The 20,770-nt window shown below is 38.9% G+C and overlaps 1 protein-coding gene across 2 annotated transcripts in view; it reads right to left on the bottom strand.

Moving 5' to 3' along the window:
- GSK3B (glycogen synthase kinase 3 beta) overlaps window positions 1-20,770 on the bottom strand; it is a 244,748-nt gene that overhangs the window by 139,759 nt on the left and 84,219 nt on the right. For both annotated transcript variants that reach the window (XM_003261870.4, XM_004091710.3), the window contains exon 2: window positions 9,591-9,784. In XM_003261870.4, the coding sequence (XP_003261918.1) occupies window positions 9,591-9,784 (194 nt within the window). The remainder of the gene's footprint in view (window positions 1-9,590; window positions 9,785-20,770) is intronic.

Genomic DNA, 20,770 nt, shown 5'->3' with positions numbered 1-20,770 from the left:
CAGTGTGGTACTGGCATAAGGACATACGTATCAATCAATGAAATAGAATTCAGAGTCCAAAAATGTTTATAGCCAACAGATTTTTACAAGGTTGTCAAGACAATTCTATAACAAAAGAATAGATTTTTCAACAAATGAGGCTTTGGACAACTGGATATTCAGCTGTAAAGGACTGAAGCTGTACCACTTCTTTTCTTTTCCTTTCTCCCGTCCCCTCCCCTCTCCTCCTCTTCTTTTCTTTTCTTTCTCTTTCTTTTCTCTCTCTCTCTCTCCCTCCCTCCCTCCCTACTTCCCTCCCTCTTTCTTTCTCTTTCTCTCTCTCTCTTCTTTCTTTCTTGACAGAGTCTCGCTCTCACCCAGGCTGGAGTGCAGTGGCACAATCTCGGCTCACTGGAACCTCTGCCTCCCGGATTCAAGCAATTCTCCTGCCTCAGCCTCTTGAGTAGCTGGGATTACAGGCATGTGCCACCACACCTGGCTAATTTTTTGTATTTTTAGTAGGGACGGGGTTTCACCGTGTTAGCCAGGATGGTCTCAATCTCCTGACCCTGTGATCCGCCCACCTCGGCCTCCCAAAGTGCTGGGATTACAGGCGTGAGCCACCACACCCAGCCCATTTTTTATTTTTTAATGTTTCATAAAGACAGGGGCTCCCTATGTTGCCCAGGGTGGTCTCAAACGCCTGGCATCAAGTGATCCACCTGCCTTGGCCAAAGTGCTGGGATTACAAGTGTGAGCCACCACACCCAGCCTGGACTACTTCTTTACATTACACAAAGAAATTAACCCAAAACTGGACAAAAACATTATAAAAAAGGAAAACCACTGACCAATCTCTTACAAACACAGATTCAAAAATTTGCAACAAAACATTAGCAAACTGATCCAACAATGTATAAAAATACTTATACATCACGAGCAAGTGACATTTATTCTAGGTGTGCAAGCCTGGTTTAACATTTGTCAATTAATGTAATCCATCACATCAACAAGCTAAAGAAGAAAAACAATCTGATCATATATATAGATGCTGAAAAAACATTTGGTAAAATTCAAAACTCATTCATAATAACTCTTAGCAAACTAGGAATAGAGGAAACCTTCTTCAGCTTGATAAAGTACAATAAAAAACTCTACAGCTAACATCACACTTAAAGGTGAGAAAATAGATGCTACAAAGCAAAATTGTATAAGATGCAATATGCCAAAAAAAAGGGATGTGAATAAAAAGCATACAGATTGGTACAGAAAAAATAAAACTGTCTTTGCTCACCAATAACATTACTGCCTGTGAAGAAAACCTCAAGGAATCAACCACAAATAAACAGCTAGAACTAATAAACAATTACAGTAAGGTTGCAGGATACAAAATTAATGTACAAAAGTCAACTGTATTCTCATATATCAGGAACAATTGGCATTAAAATTAAAAAGTAATAAGCACCCCCAAAAATGAAATGCTTAGGTATAAATCTAACAAAATATGTACAAGATCTGTATGATGAGGCCGGGAGTGATGGCTCATGCCTGTAATCCCAGCACTTAGGGAGGCGGAGGTGGGTGGATCACCTGAGGTCAGGAGTTCAAGACAAACCTGGCCAGCACCGTGAAACCCGGTCTCTACTAAAAATACAAAAATTAGCCAGGTGTGGTGGCACACGCCTGTAATCCCAGCTACTTGGGAGACTGAGCCAGGAGAATTGCTTGAACCCAGGAGGTGGAGGTTACAGTGAGCCGAGATTGTGCCAACGTACCCCAGCCTGGGTGACAGAGCAAGACTCCATCTCAAAAAAACAAACAAACAAACAAACAAACTATATGATGAAAACTATAAAACTGTTACAAAAAAAATCAAGGAAGGTCTAAATAAACGGAAACTTACATCATGTACATGGATAAGAACACTCAATATTAAGATGCCAGTTCTTCCCAACTTGATCTGCAAATTCAATGCAATATCAATCAGAATCCCAGCAAGTTACATTGCAGATATCAACAAACTGATTCTAAAGTTTAAATGGAAAGGCAAAAGATTCAGAATAGCCATCACAGTATTGAACAACAGTCAGCCAACCGACACTACCTGACTTCAGGGCTTACTGTAAAGCTACAGGAATAAAGACAGCATGGTACTGGTAAAAGAAGAGATTACTGGAACAGTAACATATGGCCCAGAACTAGCATACAAATATGGTCAACTGAACTTTCACAAAAGAACAAAGGAATTTCAATGGAGAAAGGATAGTCTTTTCAACAAGTACGGTAGTCTAAACATTTATCCAAGGTTTCATTTTCCGTGGATACATTTTCCACAATTTCAGTTTATCACAGTCAACCACAGTCCAAAAATAATAAATGGAAAATTCCAGGAATAATGAATGAATTTTAAATTGCCATCGTTCTGAGTAGGGTGGTGAAATCTCATGCCATCCCAGTCCCTCCTACCAGGTCATGAATCATCCCTTTGTCTAGCTTGTCCGTACTGAATATGTTACCTGCCCATTCATCACATAGCAGCCCTCTCACAGTTAGCAGATCGACTGCAGGGGTTCTAGTAACCCTTGTGTTACTTATCATAATGGTGCCAAAGCACAAGAGTAGTGACACTGTCATATTATTGTTGTTAATCTCTTACTGTGTTGATTTATAAACTTCACTATAGGTATGTATGTATACAAAAATGCAGTATATACAGGTTTCAGTGCCATCTGCAGTTTCGGGAATTCACTGGGAGTCTTGGAATGTATCCTCCTCATATAAGGGGCGGGGGGAAACAATTCAATCTTTTAAAATGGGTAAAAGATTTGAAGGTAAACTTCACCAAAGACAATATATGGATGGCAAACAAATGCGAAAAGATATTCAACACTATTAGTCATTTTAAAAATGCAAATTAAAACTACAATGAAATACCACTATACACCTATTAGAATAGCTAAAATTAAAAAGACTGACTAAACCAAGCCTTGGGATACACTGCTGGTGAGAATAAAAAACAAAATCGGCCGGGCGCGGTGGCTCACACCTGTAATCCCAACACTTTGAGAGGCCAAGGCCGGTGGATCACGAGGTCAGGCGTTTGAGACTAGCCTGGCCAACACAGTGAAACTCCGTCTCTACTAAAATTAAAAAAAAAAAAAAAAAAAAATTAGCCGGGCATGGTGGCAGACGCCTGTAATCCCAGCTACTCAGGAGGCTGAGGCAGGAGAATTGCTTGAATCTGGGAGGTGGAGGTTGCAGTGAGCTGAGATTGCACCACTGCACTCCAGCCCGGGCGACAGTGTGAGACTCCATTTCAAAAAAAATAAAAATAAAAATAAAAAAATAAAAAACAAAAACAATCATCACTTACTGTTCTGGAGCATCATGAAAACTATTTCTGTAAATATTCTGATAGGCTATATTCTTTTTTGTTGTTTAAATGAAAATATCACTTTACTGTTTTGTAGACTTTTCTTAATAAACAATTAGAATATCTCCCACATTAAGAAATATATTTTTAAAATAACAGCATAGATTCCACTCTCTATGATTATATTCTTTTCAGAATAATATCATTAAGGTAAAAGTTTCCATGATACACTGACTTCTCAAAGTTTTATCATTAACTTTCTTATATAAATGACAAATGTCTCCAAAATTCCCCAAATGGATTGAATTTGAAGCAATCTAGGAAGTTTTGGACCTCAGAATGCTGTAGGTTTTACTTATAGTTTCTCCCCATCCCCATCCAAATTTTAAAACATAAATTTCAAGTATGGGAAGATGAACTTCAGTCAAGATTCAATTTCTGGATTAAAACATCACAAAACTAGAATTTTTAAAAGAAACCATTTTGTAGAATTTTTAAATTTTAAATGTATTAAAACTCCTACAGGTACAGTTTCATTTATACCATAAACATTTACTTATGCTCTAGTAATAATTTGATCATTGCTTTTGATTGGAAGAGTTTTAGGGCAGAATTAGTAAAAGCCCTACAGCTTGCTAACAGAATTTCATTATAGCTTCCATAGTTTTAGTAACTGGCCTTATATATTTGGGTATACATCTCTTCCTAAAAAGCCTGATATAGGCCGGGCACGGTGGCTCATGCTTGTAATCCCAGCACTTTGGGAGGCCGAGGCGGGCGGATCACAAGGTCAGGAGATCGAGACCACAGTGAAACCCCGTCTCTACTAAAAATACAAAAAATTAGCCGGGCGTGGTGGCGGGCACCTGTAGTCCCAGCTACTTGGAGAGGCTGAGGCAGGAGAATGGCGTGAACCTGGGAGGCGGAGCTTGCAGTGAGCCGAGATTGCGCCACTGCACTCCAGCCTGGGTGACAGAGCAAGACTCCGTCTCAAAAAAAAAAAAAAAAAAAACCTGATATAAAACATATTGATACTTAAACTATTTGCAATAAAATTTTTATAAGGCAATTAAAGTTCCCTAATTTCTTAAAAACTTAAACATATTTTCTTAACTAAGTTCCCTAATTTCTTCCTAGCCTCCAGAACTGTGGGAAATAAAGGAGATGACCCTCCTTCTGGCTTATGGTCAAGTCACTTAGTAGTCTAAGGCTACTTTTATAAAACAACTTTACTAAATGATTGTTTAGTTCTCTTAGCAATAATTAAACAATTTAGGTGTCTATATAGATAGCTCTTATACAGGTAAGACCTATTAACATTTTACCTCTAACAGAAACTTTATGTAAAAAATTTCAAGGTACAACACAATGAGATTCAAATAAGATATAAGATAGACATCATAATAAATGAGATTCAAATAAGGTATATGATAGGCATCATAAGAAATCAAGATGGGCTTCATTTCTTATGATTCCTATCCATAGAAAAAGATTTAGAAGGACCTACAAATTCTACAATGAAAAATAGAATTAAGGGGAGGGGAAAAAGGTAATTTTTATCTATTTTGTTTGTTTGTTTGTTTTTTGAGATGGAGTCTCCCTCTGTAGCACAGGCTGGGGTACAGTGGTGCGATCTCGGCTCACTGCAAGCTCTGCCTCCCCCTACATAACTATAAAGTTTTATATCAAAAATGGATTAAATGCTGAGAATTATCACATCTCTGGATGGGAAGGCTGAATATTGTAAATCTGTATATTCTGCCCAACTAATCTGCAAATTTTACACAATTTTAATCAAATCTAAAGTTTGTTTTTGTTTTGTTGGGGTTGCAGGAGAAACATCACAGGCTGATGATATTTGATACCCAGATTTTCTAAGAGAAAAAACAAGGAACACTCAAAATATGCTGTTAGTTCTCATCATCAGAGAAGTGTTACATAAGCCAAAATGGACAAATCAGGGGAAAAGAAAAGGAAACCCAGAGGAAAATCCAATGTATATTTGATAACATAATACATGGTTTTTAAAATGGCATTTGCCCAACAGTGGGAAAAGGATAAACGTTATAAAAATGGTTTCTGAGACAAATGACCTACTACTTGGGGAAAGGTTAAGTTACATTACTACTTTACCCTACATCCCAAAATATAACCCCAGAAAGATTAAAGAAATACGTGAAAATAAAATTCCTAGAGAAAATGACATTATTTATAAGCAAGATAGAACAGGCCCTTTCTCAGCATTATACCAAAGCCCAAATCAACAATATCTGAACAGCAAAAGATATCACAAGCAAAGTCAACACAAACTGAAATTATTTTTTCTCACTTTGAGATGATGACAGATGGTTCATATTATTGTGGAGGCAGCTTCTAGGATGGCCCTAAATGATATCTGCCTCCTGGTATTCAAACCCTTGTTTAATCACCTCACCAATATTAGGTTAGAAAAAAAACTGTGGTTTCTGTCTTGGGCTTACTATTTTTCCAGTGGATCCCTTGCCATGTAGGAAGCTAACTCGCAAGACCTCAGAAAGCCCAGTGAATAGGCCCATGTGGCAAGGGACCAAAATCTGCCAACAATCACATAGAACACTTGGGGACAGATATTTCCTCCTTCAGACAAACCTTCAGATGAGACTGCAGCCCCAGCTGATGCCTGCATTCAGTCTGGTGAGAGGCTCTGGGCCAGAGGTTCCTAGCTAAGCCATGCCTGAATTTCCAACGCACAGAAGCATTGAGATAATAAAATCTTTGTTGCTCTACAAGATTACATTTTAAATGGGTTTTAACAAATAAGTAAGGAAGACACACACTCTAAAAGGGATAAAAAGGGTCACAACATGTAAAATGATGTTGTAAATTAAAATAATTTTTCAGGGCCAGGCATGATGATTCAGACCATAATCCCACCACTTTAGGAAGCCAAGAGGGAGAACCAGTTTAGGCCAGGAGCTCAAGACCAACCTGGGCCATGTAGTGAGATGCGTCTCTACAAAAAATTTAAAACAGAAAAGAAAGTAACAAAAAATAAAAATAATTTTTCACCTACAGAATTGAAAAACATAAAAATACTCCTAATATCTAAAGGCTACACAGGAAATGGGCATTACTCATATTCAAATAATGTACATTTAAATGGATAAAATCGAACTGGAAGACAGCCTATACCAAGGTTTAAAGTGCTCTCCTACTCTTCAACCCCAGAATTCTACTTTTATAAACTGTATTCTGATAAAGCACATATATACAGTGTTTCGTAGGGAAAAAAAAATTTTAATAGCTATCAATTGAACAATGGCTAATTAGGGTATATCCACACAATAAAATATAATGCAACCATTAGAGAATGAAATAAAACCAATCTCTCTCTTTCTTGAGAAGGGGAAAGAGGGTGTAGTTTAAATATTTTGATAGAAAGAGGTTATGACACTGTGAGAATCTGATACCATGATATAGAAAGAGGATGAATACTGTGAAAGAGAGAAGGGGTAGAGGGGCTTGATACAGTGAGGATAAAATATGGTAAGGCACTGGAGAGTCTGTCTAGATTCGAATCCTTGCCCATCCATCCACTTGCCAACTGTGTGACCCTGACAAGTTAATTTAAAATTTCTTTGTACTTAGGTTTCCTTATCCAAATAATAATATCAATCACACAGTACTAACGGTAAGAATTATGTAAAACTACTCATGTCAAAAAATACATATAAGTATTTGCTATCATCATTAACTACTAATCCCAAAAAATGAAATGTGTGGGTATTTAGGAGACAAATATTTAAAAAATGGAGACCCTGTCATAAAAAATATGGATTTTCCTAGTTTATGGACAATACAGGCTCAAGGAATTTAGAATAGCAAGATCTCCATAGCTGACTTGAATCATCTGGGAAGTTTCATACAGGAAGAATTTGATCTGAGTTTTCATAAATGCATAGAATTTAGATAGCAGGAGAATGGGAGTGATAGAAAGGCTGAATAAAAGCAGAGTGGTCATAGAGAAGAACATATTTCAAGGACAGTAACATAAAAAGTTTGGAAAGTTAAGTATCTGGAGAAAATGGAAGACTATGGAAGTTTCTGAGTACACAAGTAAACTAGGCAGGTTTTACTTTCTAGACTATGAAGAACCATAGAAGATTTATGGGCAAGAGAAACAACATGACCAATGAGAACTCTGGGATTATTCTAGTCTTAGTACACAGAAGAGATTAGAAAGGAGAAGACTAAGGTAGACGTTTATAAGTGGTTAAGCCAAATAATGACAGGTTCTGACTAGAATAGTAGTGAAGAGAAGAAAGAAAAAGAAGAGACACAGCCACAAGGCAGTATGAGGAAAAAAGAAAATCAAGTTAAACATTATGACTGGATATTAGGGATGGGCAAATGGAACAGTCTGAATAACAGTGAATTATAAAACCATTAAAAAGAAAAAGCAAATCCAAAGTTTTGGGAACTAGTAGGAGAGATTTCCATTGAGTCTTTAAAAGTTAAGTCATGGTTAGATAAGATGGCTTGCCAATTTGAGATAACAGTACAATATTCAGATATCAAGATCCAGTGGGCATTTGACAACATGAGACTAGTACTTGGGGGAGAGGTGAGAACTGAAAACAAAAACAATTGAATTTTTAAAAATTCTTTAGAATGTTCCAGACATTTACAGCAGATAGACACTAGAATGTGGTATAACTAGTGTTATACCAGAACAGTGATCACTTCTTCTTGTTATATCCCTTCATGTTTACCATAGGTCTTGGCACATAGGAGGCTCTTACTAAAATGTTGCAGAGGTTGGAAGAGTAGGAAAGGGAGCAACCCTGCATAGTGACAGAGGCTTAATTACAGCCAGTGCCTTCTGACTCTCTCTGCTATACCACAACATAGAGATGACATCTGAGCTTTCATGCACAGGCTCCCCTAATGAGGTACAGAAAATGAAAATAAATGACAAGAACTAAACTTTGGGATTGCTAGTGTCTAAAGGCAGAAGGACAAGAAAAAAAAGGTAAGATAGCAAAAAAAAAAAAAAAAGTTACGAGAAAAATGGATAGTGTTGTAATATGGTTTGGATGTTTATCCCTTTCCAAACCTCATGTGGAAATGTAATCTCCTTATCTCCTTTTTTTTTTTTTTTTGAGACAGAGTCTCGCTCTGTCCCCCAGGCTGGAGTGCAGTGGCGCGATCTCGGCTCACTACAAGCTCTGCCTCCTGGGTTCACGCCATTCTCCTGCCTCAGCCTCCCAAGTAGCTTGGACTACAGGTGCCCGCCACCACGCCCGGCTAATTTTTTGTATTTTTAGTAGAAACGGGGTGGAGCCTAGTGGGAGATATTGGATCAAGGGTGTCAACCGCTCATGAATGGGTCAGCACCATCCCCTTGTTGATGAGTGAGTTCCCACTCAGTTCACAGGAGATCTGGTTATTTAAGAGAGTCTGGGGACGGGCATGGTGGCTCACGCCTGTAATCCCAGCACTTTGGGAGGCTGAGACAGGCGACTTGCCTGAGCTCAGGAGATTGAGACTAGCTTGGACAACACAGAAAACCCCGTTTCTATAAAATAGTAATAACAATAATAATAATAATAAAGTCTGGATCTCTCCCTTCATGCTCTGGCTCAGCTCTTGCCATGTGATGCACCTACTCGCCTTTCACCTTCTGCCCATGATTAGAAGCTTCCTGAGACAATTACTAGAAGCAGATGTCTGCACCATACTTCCTGTACAGCTTGCAGAATTGTGAGCCAACTAAACCTCTTTTCTTTATAAATTACTCAATATCAGGTATTCCTTTATAGAGACGCAAAAACAGACTAACACAAGTTGCAATATGGATTACAAAAATTTTTTGAAAAAAGGAAGCATAGTCAACTACATAAAATGCTTATATGCTACAGGCAGTGTTCCTCTGGTCTACATCAACACAGTACAAGGGTGGGGACAGATCACTTTTTAAAGTATAAATTAAGAAATTTTAACTTACCTTTCACAGGATTAAAAAATATATGTATTACATATGTCATTTATAATGACTACAAAAGTAATACTGCAATCTTCAGTGAATGTTATCTCTACAAAATACATGACTAGAAATAAAATCACTATAATGGTTGAGCAGAACAAAAATGCGCACAATAGAAGAAATTTGAAGCAAAAAGAAGCAACTGAAAAAATAATCATTTATGGTACACGTATTACGACAGCAACAAAATACATGAAATACCGGACATTTTACCTTAAATCTCTTGTCCTGCAATACTTTCTTGATGGCGACCAGTTCTCCTGAATCACAAAGTTTGGCTTGATATACCACACCAAATGATCCATTTCCAATCACTTTAGTGTCTGTATAGCTGACTTCTTGTGGCCTGTCTGGACCCTGCCCAGGAGTTGCCACTACTGTTGTCACCTTGCTGCCGTCCTTGTCTCCTAAAGGAAGAAAGGAAGATTTTTTTTTCATAGAACTGTAAGGAATTAAATAGAGAAAACTGCCAAAATATACAAGGTAAACTATATTCTTTATTTATTTATTTTTTTTTTTTTGAGATGGAGTCTCACTCTTGTCACCCAGGCTATAGTGCAGTGGCACAATCTCGGCTCACTGCAACCTCCGTCTGCGGGGTTCAAGCAATTCTCCTGCCTCAGCCTCCGGAGTAGCTGGGATTACAGGCACCTGCCACCATGTCCGGCTAATTTTTGTATTTTTAGCAGAGATGAGGTTTCACCATGTAGGCCAGGCTGGTCTTGAACTCCTGACCTCAGGTGATCCACCCTCCTTGGCCTCCAAAGTGCTGGGATTACAGGCGTCAGCCACCACGCCTGGTCAAAGTAAACTATATTCTTTACTACAAATTATTTTTAGTTTATCACATGTAATTACTTCAATTACTTGTTTGAATTATAAGTCATTTTTTAAACTCCCATGTATTCAGTCATTCTATAGACCAGACACAATGGTTAGTTGCAACCCCATGAGGTAGACCATACTGTTCCCATATTATAGGTAATAGGAAGAATGTTAAATTTGCCCACGGTCAAATACCAAATGGTGAACCCATAAGAGTCTGACCCTATCCATCCAATTCTAAAAGGCCTTAGGGCTTTCCTCAAGACCTTATTTTACTTGAAAATAAAATATGTGCAAATAAAAATGTTTAAAACTTCTGACTCTCTTCAGATCCTTCTGCATTTAGGAAAGTAAGGCTTTGAGTGTTTGCTTCCCTGAATCTTCTTTTTAGCAAAGTAGACGACCTCTCAGAGAAAGCTCAGGTGGAGAAAAGAATGTTAATTTGGGGTTAACAGATATAAAAACTTAAATAATCCAACCCATTCTGAACTGAGGCCCAATTATATAAGCAGATTACTGGCTCCAGGGTCTCTATTCACTCACAGACTTCTTCTTTCCTTTTTTGCGTTCTCTCACCCCAGTAGCAATTCAAAGGCTCTCTTCAATTCAGGCACAAGAGCCACCTCCTACTTAACTAGGCACAGTCCATAGTCACCATCTTGTTTTCTGATTTCTTAATCGATTTTCTGTATTATGCTATCTAGTATCTGATCTAAAAGAGCTTTACATTGTTCTTTTAGCGACTTCAACGTACACAAAAATGTCTACTGTTTCTTCTCTCTTTCCTGACAAATCTAAAACCAATTCTCAGTACAATATAAGTCCTTAGGCTCACTTATTGGACTTTTATTTTTTCCTGTTATTCTTTCATTACAATTTTCTTTTTAAAATACTAACTGAATTCCAATTAACCTAATAAAAGTAATATAATATTTATATAGAGTATTTTTCTCTGTGAAATATAAATTGCTAGATAAATGAATATCCAAATGCACTAGTGGTATATTATAACCAATACTTATATCCATTTAAATTCACAGAAGTATTAATATACACAAAAGCCAGTGAATGTCTGTGACCAATTAACACTTTCATTTGTAAGATGGCATTCATGGTCGCTTCCAAGATGGCCAAATAGGAACAGTTCTCGTCTACAACTCCCAGGAAGATCAATGCAGAAGACAGGTGATTTCTGCATTTCCAACTTAGGTACCTGGTTCTTCTCATTGGGACTGGTTGGACAGCGGGAGCAGCCCACGGAGGGCGAGCCGAAGCAGGGCGGGGCATTGCCTCACCCGGGAAGCGCAAAGGATTGGGGGATTTCCCTTTCCTACCCAATGGAAGGCATGAGTGGCTGTACCTGGAGGAGCGATACACTCCTGCCCAAATACTGCACTTTTCCAATGCTCTTCGCAACGGGCAGACCAGGAGATCCCCTCCCATGCCTGACTCGGTGGGTCCCACGCCCACATAGCCTTGCTCGCTGCCAGCGCAGCAGTCTGAGATCGACCTAAGATGTGGGAGCTTGGTGGGGGGAGGGGCGTCTGCCATTGCTGAGGCTTCAACAGACGGTTCTATGCTCACAGTGTAAACAAAGCAGCAGGGAGGCTCGAACTGGGCAGAGACCACCACAGCTCAGCAAGGCCTACTGCCTCTCTAGATTCCACCTCTAGGGCAGGGCATATCTGAACAAAAGGCTGCAGACAGCTTCTGCAGACTTAAACGTCCCTGCCTGACAGCTCTGAAGAGAGCAATGGTTCTCCCAGCATGGCGTTTCAGCTCCTGATAAGGGACAGACTGTCTGTTATCCAAGTGGTTCCCTGACCCCTGTGTAGCCTGACTGGGAGATATCTCCCAGTAATGGCCAACAGACACCTCATACAGGTGGGTGCCCCTCTGGGACGAAGCATCCAGAGGAATGATCAGGCAGCAATATCTGCTGTTCTGCAGCCTCCGCTGGTGATACCCAGGCAAACAGGATCTGGAGTGGACCTCTAGCAAATTCCAATAGACCTGCAGCTGAGGTATCTGACTGTTAGAAGGAAAACTAACAAACAGAAAGGAATAGCATCAACCTCAACACAAAGTACATCCACACCAAAACCCCATACGTAGGCCACCAACATCAAAGACCAAAGATAGATAAAACCACAAAGATGGGGAGAAACCACAGTAGAGAGGCTGAAAATTCCAAAAACCATAACACCTCTTCTCCTCCAAAGAAACACAACTACTCGCCAGCAAGGGAACCAAACTGGATGCAGAATGAGTTTGACAAGATGACAGAAGTAGGCTTCAGAAGGTCAGTAATAACAAACTTCTCCAAGTTAAAGAAGCATGTTCTAACCCACTGCAAGGAAGCTAAAAACCTTGACAAAAGGTTAGACGAATGGCTAAGTAGAATAAACAGTGTAGAGAAGAGCTTAAATGACCTGATGGAGCTGAAAACCAGAGTATGAGAACATGGTGAAGCATACACAAGCTTCAATAGCTGATTCAATCAAGCAGAAGAAAGGATATCGGTGATTGAAGATCAAATTAATGAAATAAAGTGAGAAGACAAGATTAGAGAAAAAAGAGTGAAAAGAAACAAACAAAGCCTTCAAGAAATACGGCATTATGTGAAAAGACCAAATCTACGTTTGAATGGTGTACCTAAAAGTGATGGGGAGAATGGAACCAAGTTAGAAACCACTCTTAAGGATATTAACCAGGAGAACTTCCCCAACCTAGCAAAGCAGGCCAACATTCAAATTCAGGAAATACAGAGAACACTACAAAGATACTCCTCGAGAAGAGCAACTCCAAGACACATAATTGTCAGATTCAACAAGGTTGAAATGAAGGAAAAAATGTTAAGGGCAGCCAGAGAGAAAGGTTGGGTTACCCACAAAGGGAAGGCCATCAGACTAACAGCAGATCTCTCGGCAGAAACTCTACAAGCCAGAAGAGAGTGGGGGGAAAATATTCAACATTCTTAAAGAAAAGAATTTTCAAACTAGAATTTCATATCCAGCCAAACTAAGCTTCATAAGTGAAGGAGAAATAAAATCCTTTGCAGATAAGCAAATGCTGAGAGATTTTGTCACCACCAGGCCTGCCTTACAAGAGCTCCTGAATGAAGCACTAAACATGGATAGCAGCAACTGGTAACAGCCACTGCAAAAACATGCCAAATTATAAAGACCATCGATGCTAAGAAGAAACTGCATCAATTAATGGGCAAAATAACCAGCTAGCATCATAATGACAGGATCAAATTCACATACAATATTAACCTTAAATGTAAATGGGCTAAATGCCCCAATTAAGAGACACAGGCTGGCAAACTGGATGAAGAGTCAAGACCCATCAGTGTGCTGTATTCAGGAGACCCATCTCACGTGCAAAGACACACATAGGCTCAAAATAAATGGATGGAGAAAGATCTACCAAGCAAATGGAAAGCAAAAAAAAAATCCTGGTCTCTGATAAAAGACTTTAAACCAACAAAGGTCAAAAGAGACAAAGAAGGCCATTACATAATGGTAAAGTGATCAATTCAACAAGAAGAGCTAACTATCCTAAATATATTTGCACCCAATACAGGAGCACCCAGATTCATAAAGCAAGTCCTTGGAGACCTACAAAGAGACTTAAACTCCTACACAATAATAATGGGAGATTGTAACACCCCACTGTTAATATTAGATCAAGGAGACAGAAAATTAACAAGGATGCTCAGGACTTGAACTCAGCTTTGGACCAAGCAGACCTAATAGACACCTACAGAACTCTACACCCCAAATCAACAGAATATACATTCTTCTCAGCACCACCTCGCACTTATTCTAAAATTGACCACATAATTGGAAGTAAAACACTCCTCAGCAAATGTAAAAGAACAGAAATCACAACAAACTGTCTCTCAGACCACAGTGCAATCAAACTAGAACTCAGCATTAAGAATCTCATTCAAAACCACACAACTGCATGGAAACTGAACAACCTGCTCCTGAATGACTACTTGGTAAATAACGAAATTAAGGCAGAAAGAAGTAAGTTATTTGAAACCAATAGGAACAAAGACACAACATACCAGAATCTCTGGAACACATTTAAAGCAGTGTTCAGAGGGAAACTTAGAGCACTAAATGCCCACAAGAGAAAGCAGGAGAGATCTAAAATCAACATCCTAACATCACAATTAAAAGAACTAGACAAGCAAGAGCAAACAAATTCAAAAGCTAGCAGAAGACAAGAAAGAACTAGTATCAGAGCAGAAGTGAAAGAGATAGAGACACAAAAAAACCTTCAAAAAAAAAAAAATCAATGAATCCAGGAGCTGATATTTTGAAAGATCAACAAAATAGATCACTAGCGACAATAATAAAGAAGAAAAGAGAGAAGAATCAAATAGATGCAATAAAAAATGATAAAGGGGATCACCACCGATCCCACAGAAATACAAAGTACCATCAGAGAATACTATAAACACCTCTATGCAAATAAACTAGAAAATGTAGAAGAAATGGATAAATTCCTGGACACATACACCCTCCCAAGACTAAACCAGGAAGTCGAATCTCTGAATAGACCAATAACAGGTTCTGAAATTTAGGCAATACTTAATAGCCTACCAACCAAAAAAAGTCCAGGACCAGACAAATTCACAGCCGAATTCTACCAGAGGTACAAAGAGGAGCTGGTATCATTCCTTCTGAAACTATTCCAATCAATAGAAAAAAGGGGAATCCTCCCTAACTCATTTTATGAGGCCAGCATCATCCTGATACCAAATGATACCTGGCAGAGACACAACAAAAAAAAAAGAGAAATTTAGACCAATATCCCTGATGAACACTGATGCGAAAATCCTCAATGAAATACTGGCAAATCGGATCCAGCAGCATCAAAAAGCTTATCCACCACGATCAAGTTGGCTTCATCCCTGGGATGACAGGCCAGTTCAACATATGCAAATCAATAAATGTAATCCATCACATAAACAGAACCAATGACAAAAACCACATGATTATCTCAATAGATGCAGAAAAGGCATTCAACAAAATTCAACAGCCTTTCATGCTAAAAACTCTCAATAAATTTGGTATCGATGGAACATATCTCAACATAACAAGAGCTATTTATGACAAACCAACAGCCAATATCATACCCAACAGGCAAAAACTGGAAGCATTCCCTTTGAAAACTGACACAAGACAAAGATGCCCTCTCTCATCACTCCTAGTCAACATAGTATTGAAGTGCTGGCCAGGGCAATCAGGCAAGAAAAAGCATAAAGAGTATTCAAATAGGAGGAGAGGAAGTCAAATGGTCTGTTTGACGTCTCAGGCCAAATACTCCTTAAGTTGATAAGCAACTTCAGCAAAGTCTCAGGATACAAAATCAATGTGCAAAAATCACAAGCATTCCTATACACCAATAACAGATAAACCGCCAAATCACGAGTGAACTCCCATTCACAATTGCTACTAAGACAATAAAATACCTAGGAATTCAACTTACAAGGGATGTGAAGGACTTCTTCAAGGAGAACTATAAACCACTGCTCAAGGAAATAAAAGAGGACACAAACAAATGGAAAAACATTCCATGCTCATGCATAGGAAGAATCAATATCGTGAAAATGGCCTTACTGCCCAAAGTAATTTATAGTTACCACTGACTTTCTTTGCAGAACTGGAAAAAACTACTTTAAACTTCATATGGAAACAAAAAAGAGCCTGCATACCCAAGACAATCCTGGGCAAGAAGAACAAAGCTGGAGGCATCATGTAACCTGACTTCAAACTTTACTACAAGGCTACAGTAATCAAAACAGCATGGTACTGGTACCAAAACAGATACACAGACCAAAGGAACAGAACAGAGGCCTCAGAAATACCACCACACATCTACCACCATCTGATCTTTGACAAATCTGATATACACAGGCAATGGGGAGGATTCCCTATTTAATAAATGGTGCTGGGAAAACTGGCTAGCCATGTGCAGAAAACTAAACTGGACCCCTTCCTTACACCTTACAGAAAAATCAACTCAAGATGGATCAAAGACTTAAACATTAAGACCTAGGTCCATAAAAATCCTAGGAGAAAACCTGGGCAATAGCATTCAGGACACAGGCATGGGCAAAGACTTCATGTCTAAAACACCAAAAGCAATGGCAACAAAAGCCAAAATTGACAAATAGGATCTAATTAAACTAAAGAGCTTCTTCACAGCAAAAGAAACTATCATCAGAGTGAACAAGCAACCTACAGAATGGGAGAAAATTTTTTGCAATCTCTCCATCTGACAAAGGGCTAATATCCAGAATCTACAAAGAACTTAAAACAAATTCACAAGAAAAAAGCAAACAACCTCATCAAAAAATGGGCAAAGGATATGCAGACACTTCTCAAAGAAGACATTTATGCAGCCAACAGACATGAAAAAACGCTCATCATCACCGGTTATTAGAGAAATGCAAATCAGAACCACAATGAGATACCATCTCATGCCAGTTAGAATGGCGATCATTAAAAAGTCAGGAAACAACAGATGCTGGAGAGGTTGTGGAAAAATAGGAACACTTTTACACTGTTGGTGGCAGTGTAAATTAGTTCAATCATTGTGAAAGACAGTGTAGCGATTCCTCAAGAATCTAGAACTAGAAATACCATTTGACCCAGCCATTCCATTACTGGGTATATACCCAAAGGATTATAAATCATTCTACTATGAAGACACATGCACATGTACACTTACTGCGGCACTATTCACAATAGCAAAGAGTTGGAACCAACCCAAATGTCCATCAATGATAGACTGGATTAAGAAAATGTGGCACATATACATCATGGAATACTATGCCGCCATAAAAAAGGATGAGTTCATGTCCTTTGCAGGGACATGGATGAAGCTGGAAACCATCATTCCATCATTCTCAGCAAACTATCACAAGCTCAGAAAACCAAACACCGCATGTTCTCACGCGTAAGTGGGAGTTGAACAATGAGACCACATGGACACAGGGAGGGGAACATCACACACCGGGGTCTGTGGGCGGGTGGGGGGCAAGGGGAGACATAACATTAGGAGAAATACCTAATGTAGATGACAGGTTGATGGGTGCAGCAAACCACCAGGGCACGTGTATACCTATGTAACAAAACTGCACGTTCTGCACATATAACCCACAACTTAAAGTATAATAATAATTTTTAAAAAAAGATGGCATTCATGACAGATTCAAAAGCAATGAGGGATTCCTTCATAAGATAGCCAGGTGAAATACAGGCAGTCTATATTTATCATGGCCAGCCATCTTGAATATTTATGTCTTTAGGTCCAAGGTAAAACACTCAAACTGGCATGATTTAATCACCCCAAATCCAAAACCACTTGTGGAAAGAAAGAACTCAAATCTTGTCAACACCACCATTTTTATTTACAGCAGTATTATATATGCTTTAAATGCACACAAACCCCAGCATAAGCCAATATAAAAAAGCAGTTTTCAAAGCTTTCAAACTCTCCCTTCAAGTCTCATCCCTCAGTAAAATAAATCTTAGGTATATTTGCTAAAAACCTAGTTTAATCTAATCTGAGTTCTAAATTATCATGCCCCACCCCCAAAAAATCTATGCTAATCTTAACTACAACTTTTTGAGCTGATTATAAACCTCACCATAAGTTATTCTCTCCCTCATTTGTAAAATAACTTTTCTTTACCTGTATCTTAGCAGTCCTAAAAACAGAATCACAGTCTTCTGAACTTAAACTCTAAATGAAGAGATACAGAAAGGTTAAAATCCAAGGTACTGAACGCATTCTTATAATCCAATTGTCTCAAGAGAAGATAAAAAGCATACATTATTTTGAACATAGTCTGACTCTTCTCTATATTATCCAAGTCAAAACCATAACACCAAAAAAAGATTTCAAGGACTCTGAAATAATAATTCCACTGAACAAGTTGCTTGCAAAATCTCACATCTAACTCACAAAACAAAGGATCATTAATAAACTGATATAGATTTTAAGAACAGTAGCCGAGTGTGGTGGCACACGCCTGTAGTCCCAGCTACTCAGGAGGCTGAAGTGGGAGGATCCCTTGAGCCCGGCAGATCAAGGCTGCAGTCAGCCAAGACTGCGCCACTGCATTTTGGCCTGGGTGACAAAGCGAGACCCTGTCTCTAAATTAACAAATAAATAAATAAATGGCCAGGAATGGTAGTTCACACCTGTAATCCCAGCACTTTGGGAGGCCGAGGTGGGCGGATCACTCAAGGCCAGTAGTTCAAGACCAGCCTGGCCAAGATGGCAAAACACCGTCTCTACTAAAAATACAAAAATTAGCCAAACACAGTGATGCACACCTGTAATCCCAGCTACAAGGGAGGCTGAGGCACAAGAATCCCTTGAACCCAGGAGGCGGGAGGCTGCAGTGAGCTGAGATCATGCCACTGTACTCCAGCCTGGGTGACACAGCAAGACCGTTTCCAACAATAGCACCAACACAAAAAGCCTACTGTACTCCACAATTTTAATCAACTGAAAAACGGAAAACAAAAACTGTCTGGGGTCCAACCAAAAATTATGTTTTTCTACTGCGTAACCATATTTCAATAAAGGAAAATGGAGCCCCACCTTTGTATTTTCCTTGCTCCAGTAACAGAACTTAAGCAATATAAGCATTTGTGATGACGTTCCCTATTTGCCTCCACAGGTTCTACTTCTTTTTAAAAAAGGTAACATTTCAAGGGTTTGAAAACTAGCTATGAAAGATATCCATTAGAACCCTGGGATTTAGCATCTCTTCACTCCAGCCACTGAGCCTAGGAATGTCTATCCCAGCATCATCATTTGCAAATGGGAAAAAGCATCAAATAAGACAATTCTGCTAAAATATTAAAAGCAGAGTGGAAAGGTAAAACAGGTCCTACAGATACTATAGCTGAAAGAGATTCTTAAGGCCTCTTAATTTTAAGCTGAGATTTGATGTGGACAAGGACCAATTCTTTCACACTTTTGTACATCTAGAGACAAAGTACTTACTACCTTAGCAGTAATTAAAAGATTTACTCTATTCTGTCTAAAACAGTTAGAGAAATTGCTAAGAATTATTACAGACTATATTCTCCACTAATATGTACTATCTAGGTACTAGGAATAATGAGTCTTCAGTCTTTCTGTAGACTTCAAGCATCCTAGAATTTTTATTAAGAAATGATCACGTTCTTCAGACTGTTCTATCAGAGATCTGAAATAGCAGAGCTGAAAAGAATGGCAGGGCAATATGGGGGATGACTTGGCATGAACATTAGTAGTGCCATGGGTCAGTCAGCAACTAGCGTGCCAAGGAAAAGCACGTTACCATTTGGCATTGGAATTAGCCAACTTGGCAATAAGATAACAACTGTATAAAATTGTATTGTTTACAAAGAATGATCCCATTCATTGTTTCATCTACATTAATACCTATAATAGATTAATTTATCATAAAGCTTTAGGTAGCAGAACTCATCACATGCCTCATGCTGCCTCTGTTGTATTTTAAAACCTTCCCACTACCACTAACTTCATATTCTTTTCTCCATTTCCCCTTAAAAAAAGATGTTTCTGGCCGGGCGCGGTGGCTCACACCTGTAATCCCAGCACTTTGGGAGGCCGAGGCGGGCGGATCATGAGGTCAGGAGATCGAGACCATCCTGGCTAACACGGTGAAACTCCGTCTCCACTAAAAATACAAAAAATTAGCCGGGCATGATTGCAGGCGCCTGTAGCCCCAGCTACTCAGGAGGCTGAGGCAGGAGAATGGCGTGAAACCGGGAGGCGGAGCTTGCAGTAAGCCAAGATAGCACCACTGCACTCCGGCCTGGGCGAAAGAGCGAGACTCCTTCTCAAAAAAAAAAAAAATGATGTTTCTGATAACATAATGTAAAAGGATCAGCTCCAGAGTAATAGGAAGTAACAGAATAAATCAACAGTCTTTTATAGTTTTCTGGCCTCAACCATGTACTCCTTAATATCAACATCTATTCCCAGAGACACTTTGGCAACATTAGGTTTTGAAATTTATACCAAAGCAAAACCATATCAAAAATAAAAATGTGCAACAGTTGATTGTGACATCCAAACAACTTCGTATTTGCTACAACAAATTGGGCTATTTCAGACCATAGCACTGCTTCCAAGAGACCAAAATCCTCAAGAAAAACTAGAAATTGTAACAAATCTGCTTAAACAAAAAATAACCACTTTGCCCAGTACTAAATTTCCTAGCATACATGAAACAGTAATTTCCAAACTAATTATATGGCACTAGCGATTATAATAAAATTGGTCTTCGAAACCACCTTGAAGGTACAACAGCACAGCAGCAGGAACTAGTTCAGCTTCAGGCCCTCTCTCCCGTCAGAGGACTTCACTCACATTGTACAAATTCCCTACATAATTAAAATGCAGCATTAAATCCCTACTCTTTACCATAATAGATAAATCTTAAATATATAAACCAGAACAGACTCCTCATGACGCAATGAAAAGATGGTATACAACAGAACAATCACTTTCTATTG

The sequence above is a fragment of the Nomascus leucogenys genome, chromosome 21 (genome assembly GCF_006542625.1).
Source record: "Nomascus leucogenys isolate Asia chromosome 21, Asia_NLE_v1, whole genome shotgun sequence".
Classification (NCBI taxonomy): domain Eukaryota; kingdom Metazoa; phylum Chordata; class Mammalia; order Primates; family Hylobatidae; genus Nomascus; species Nomascus leucogenys.
This window is presented reverse-complemented; position numbering and strand designations above follow the sequence as displayed.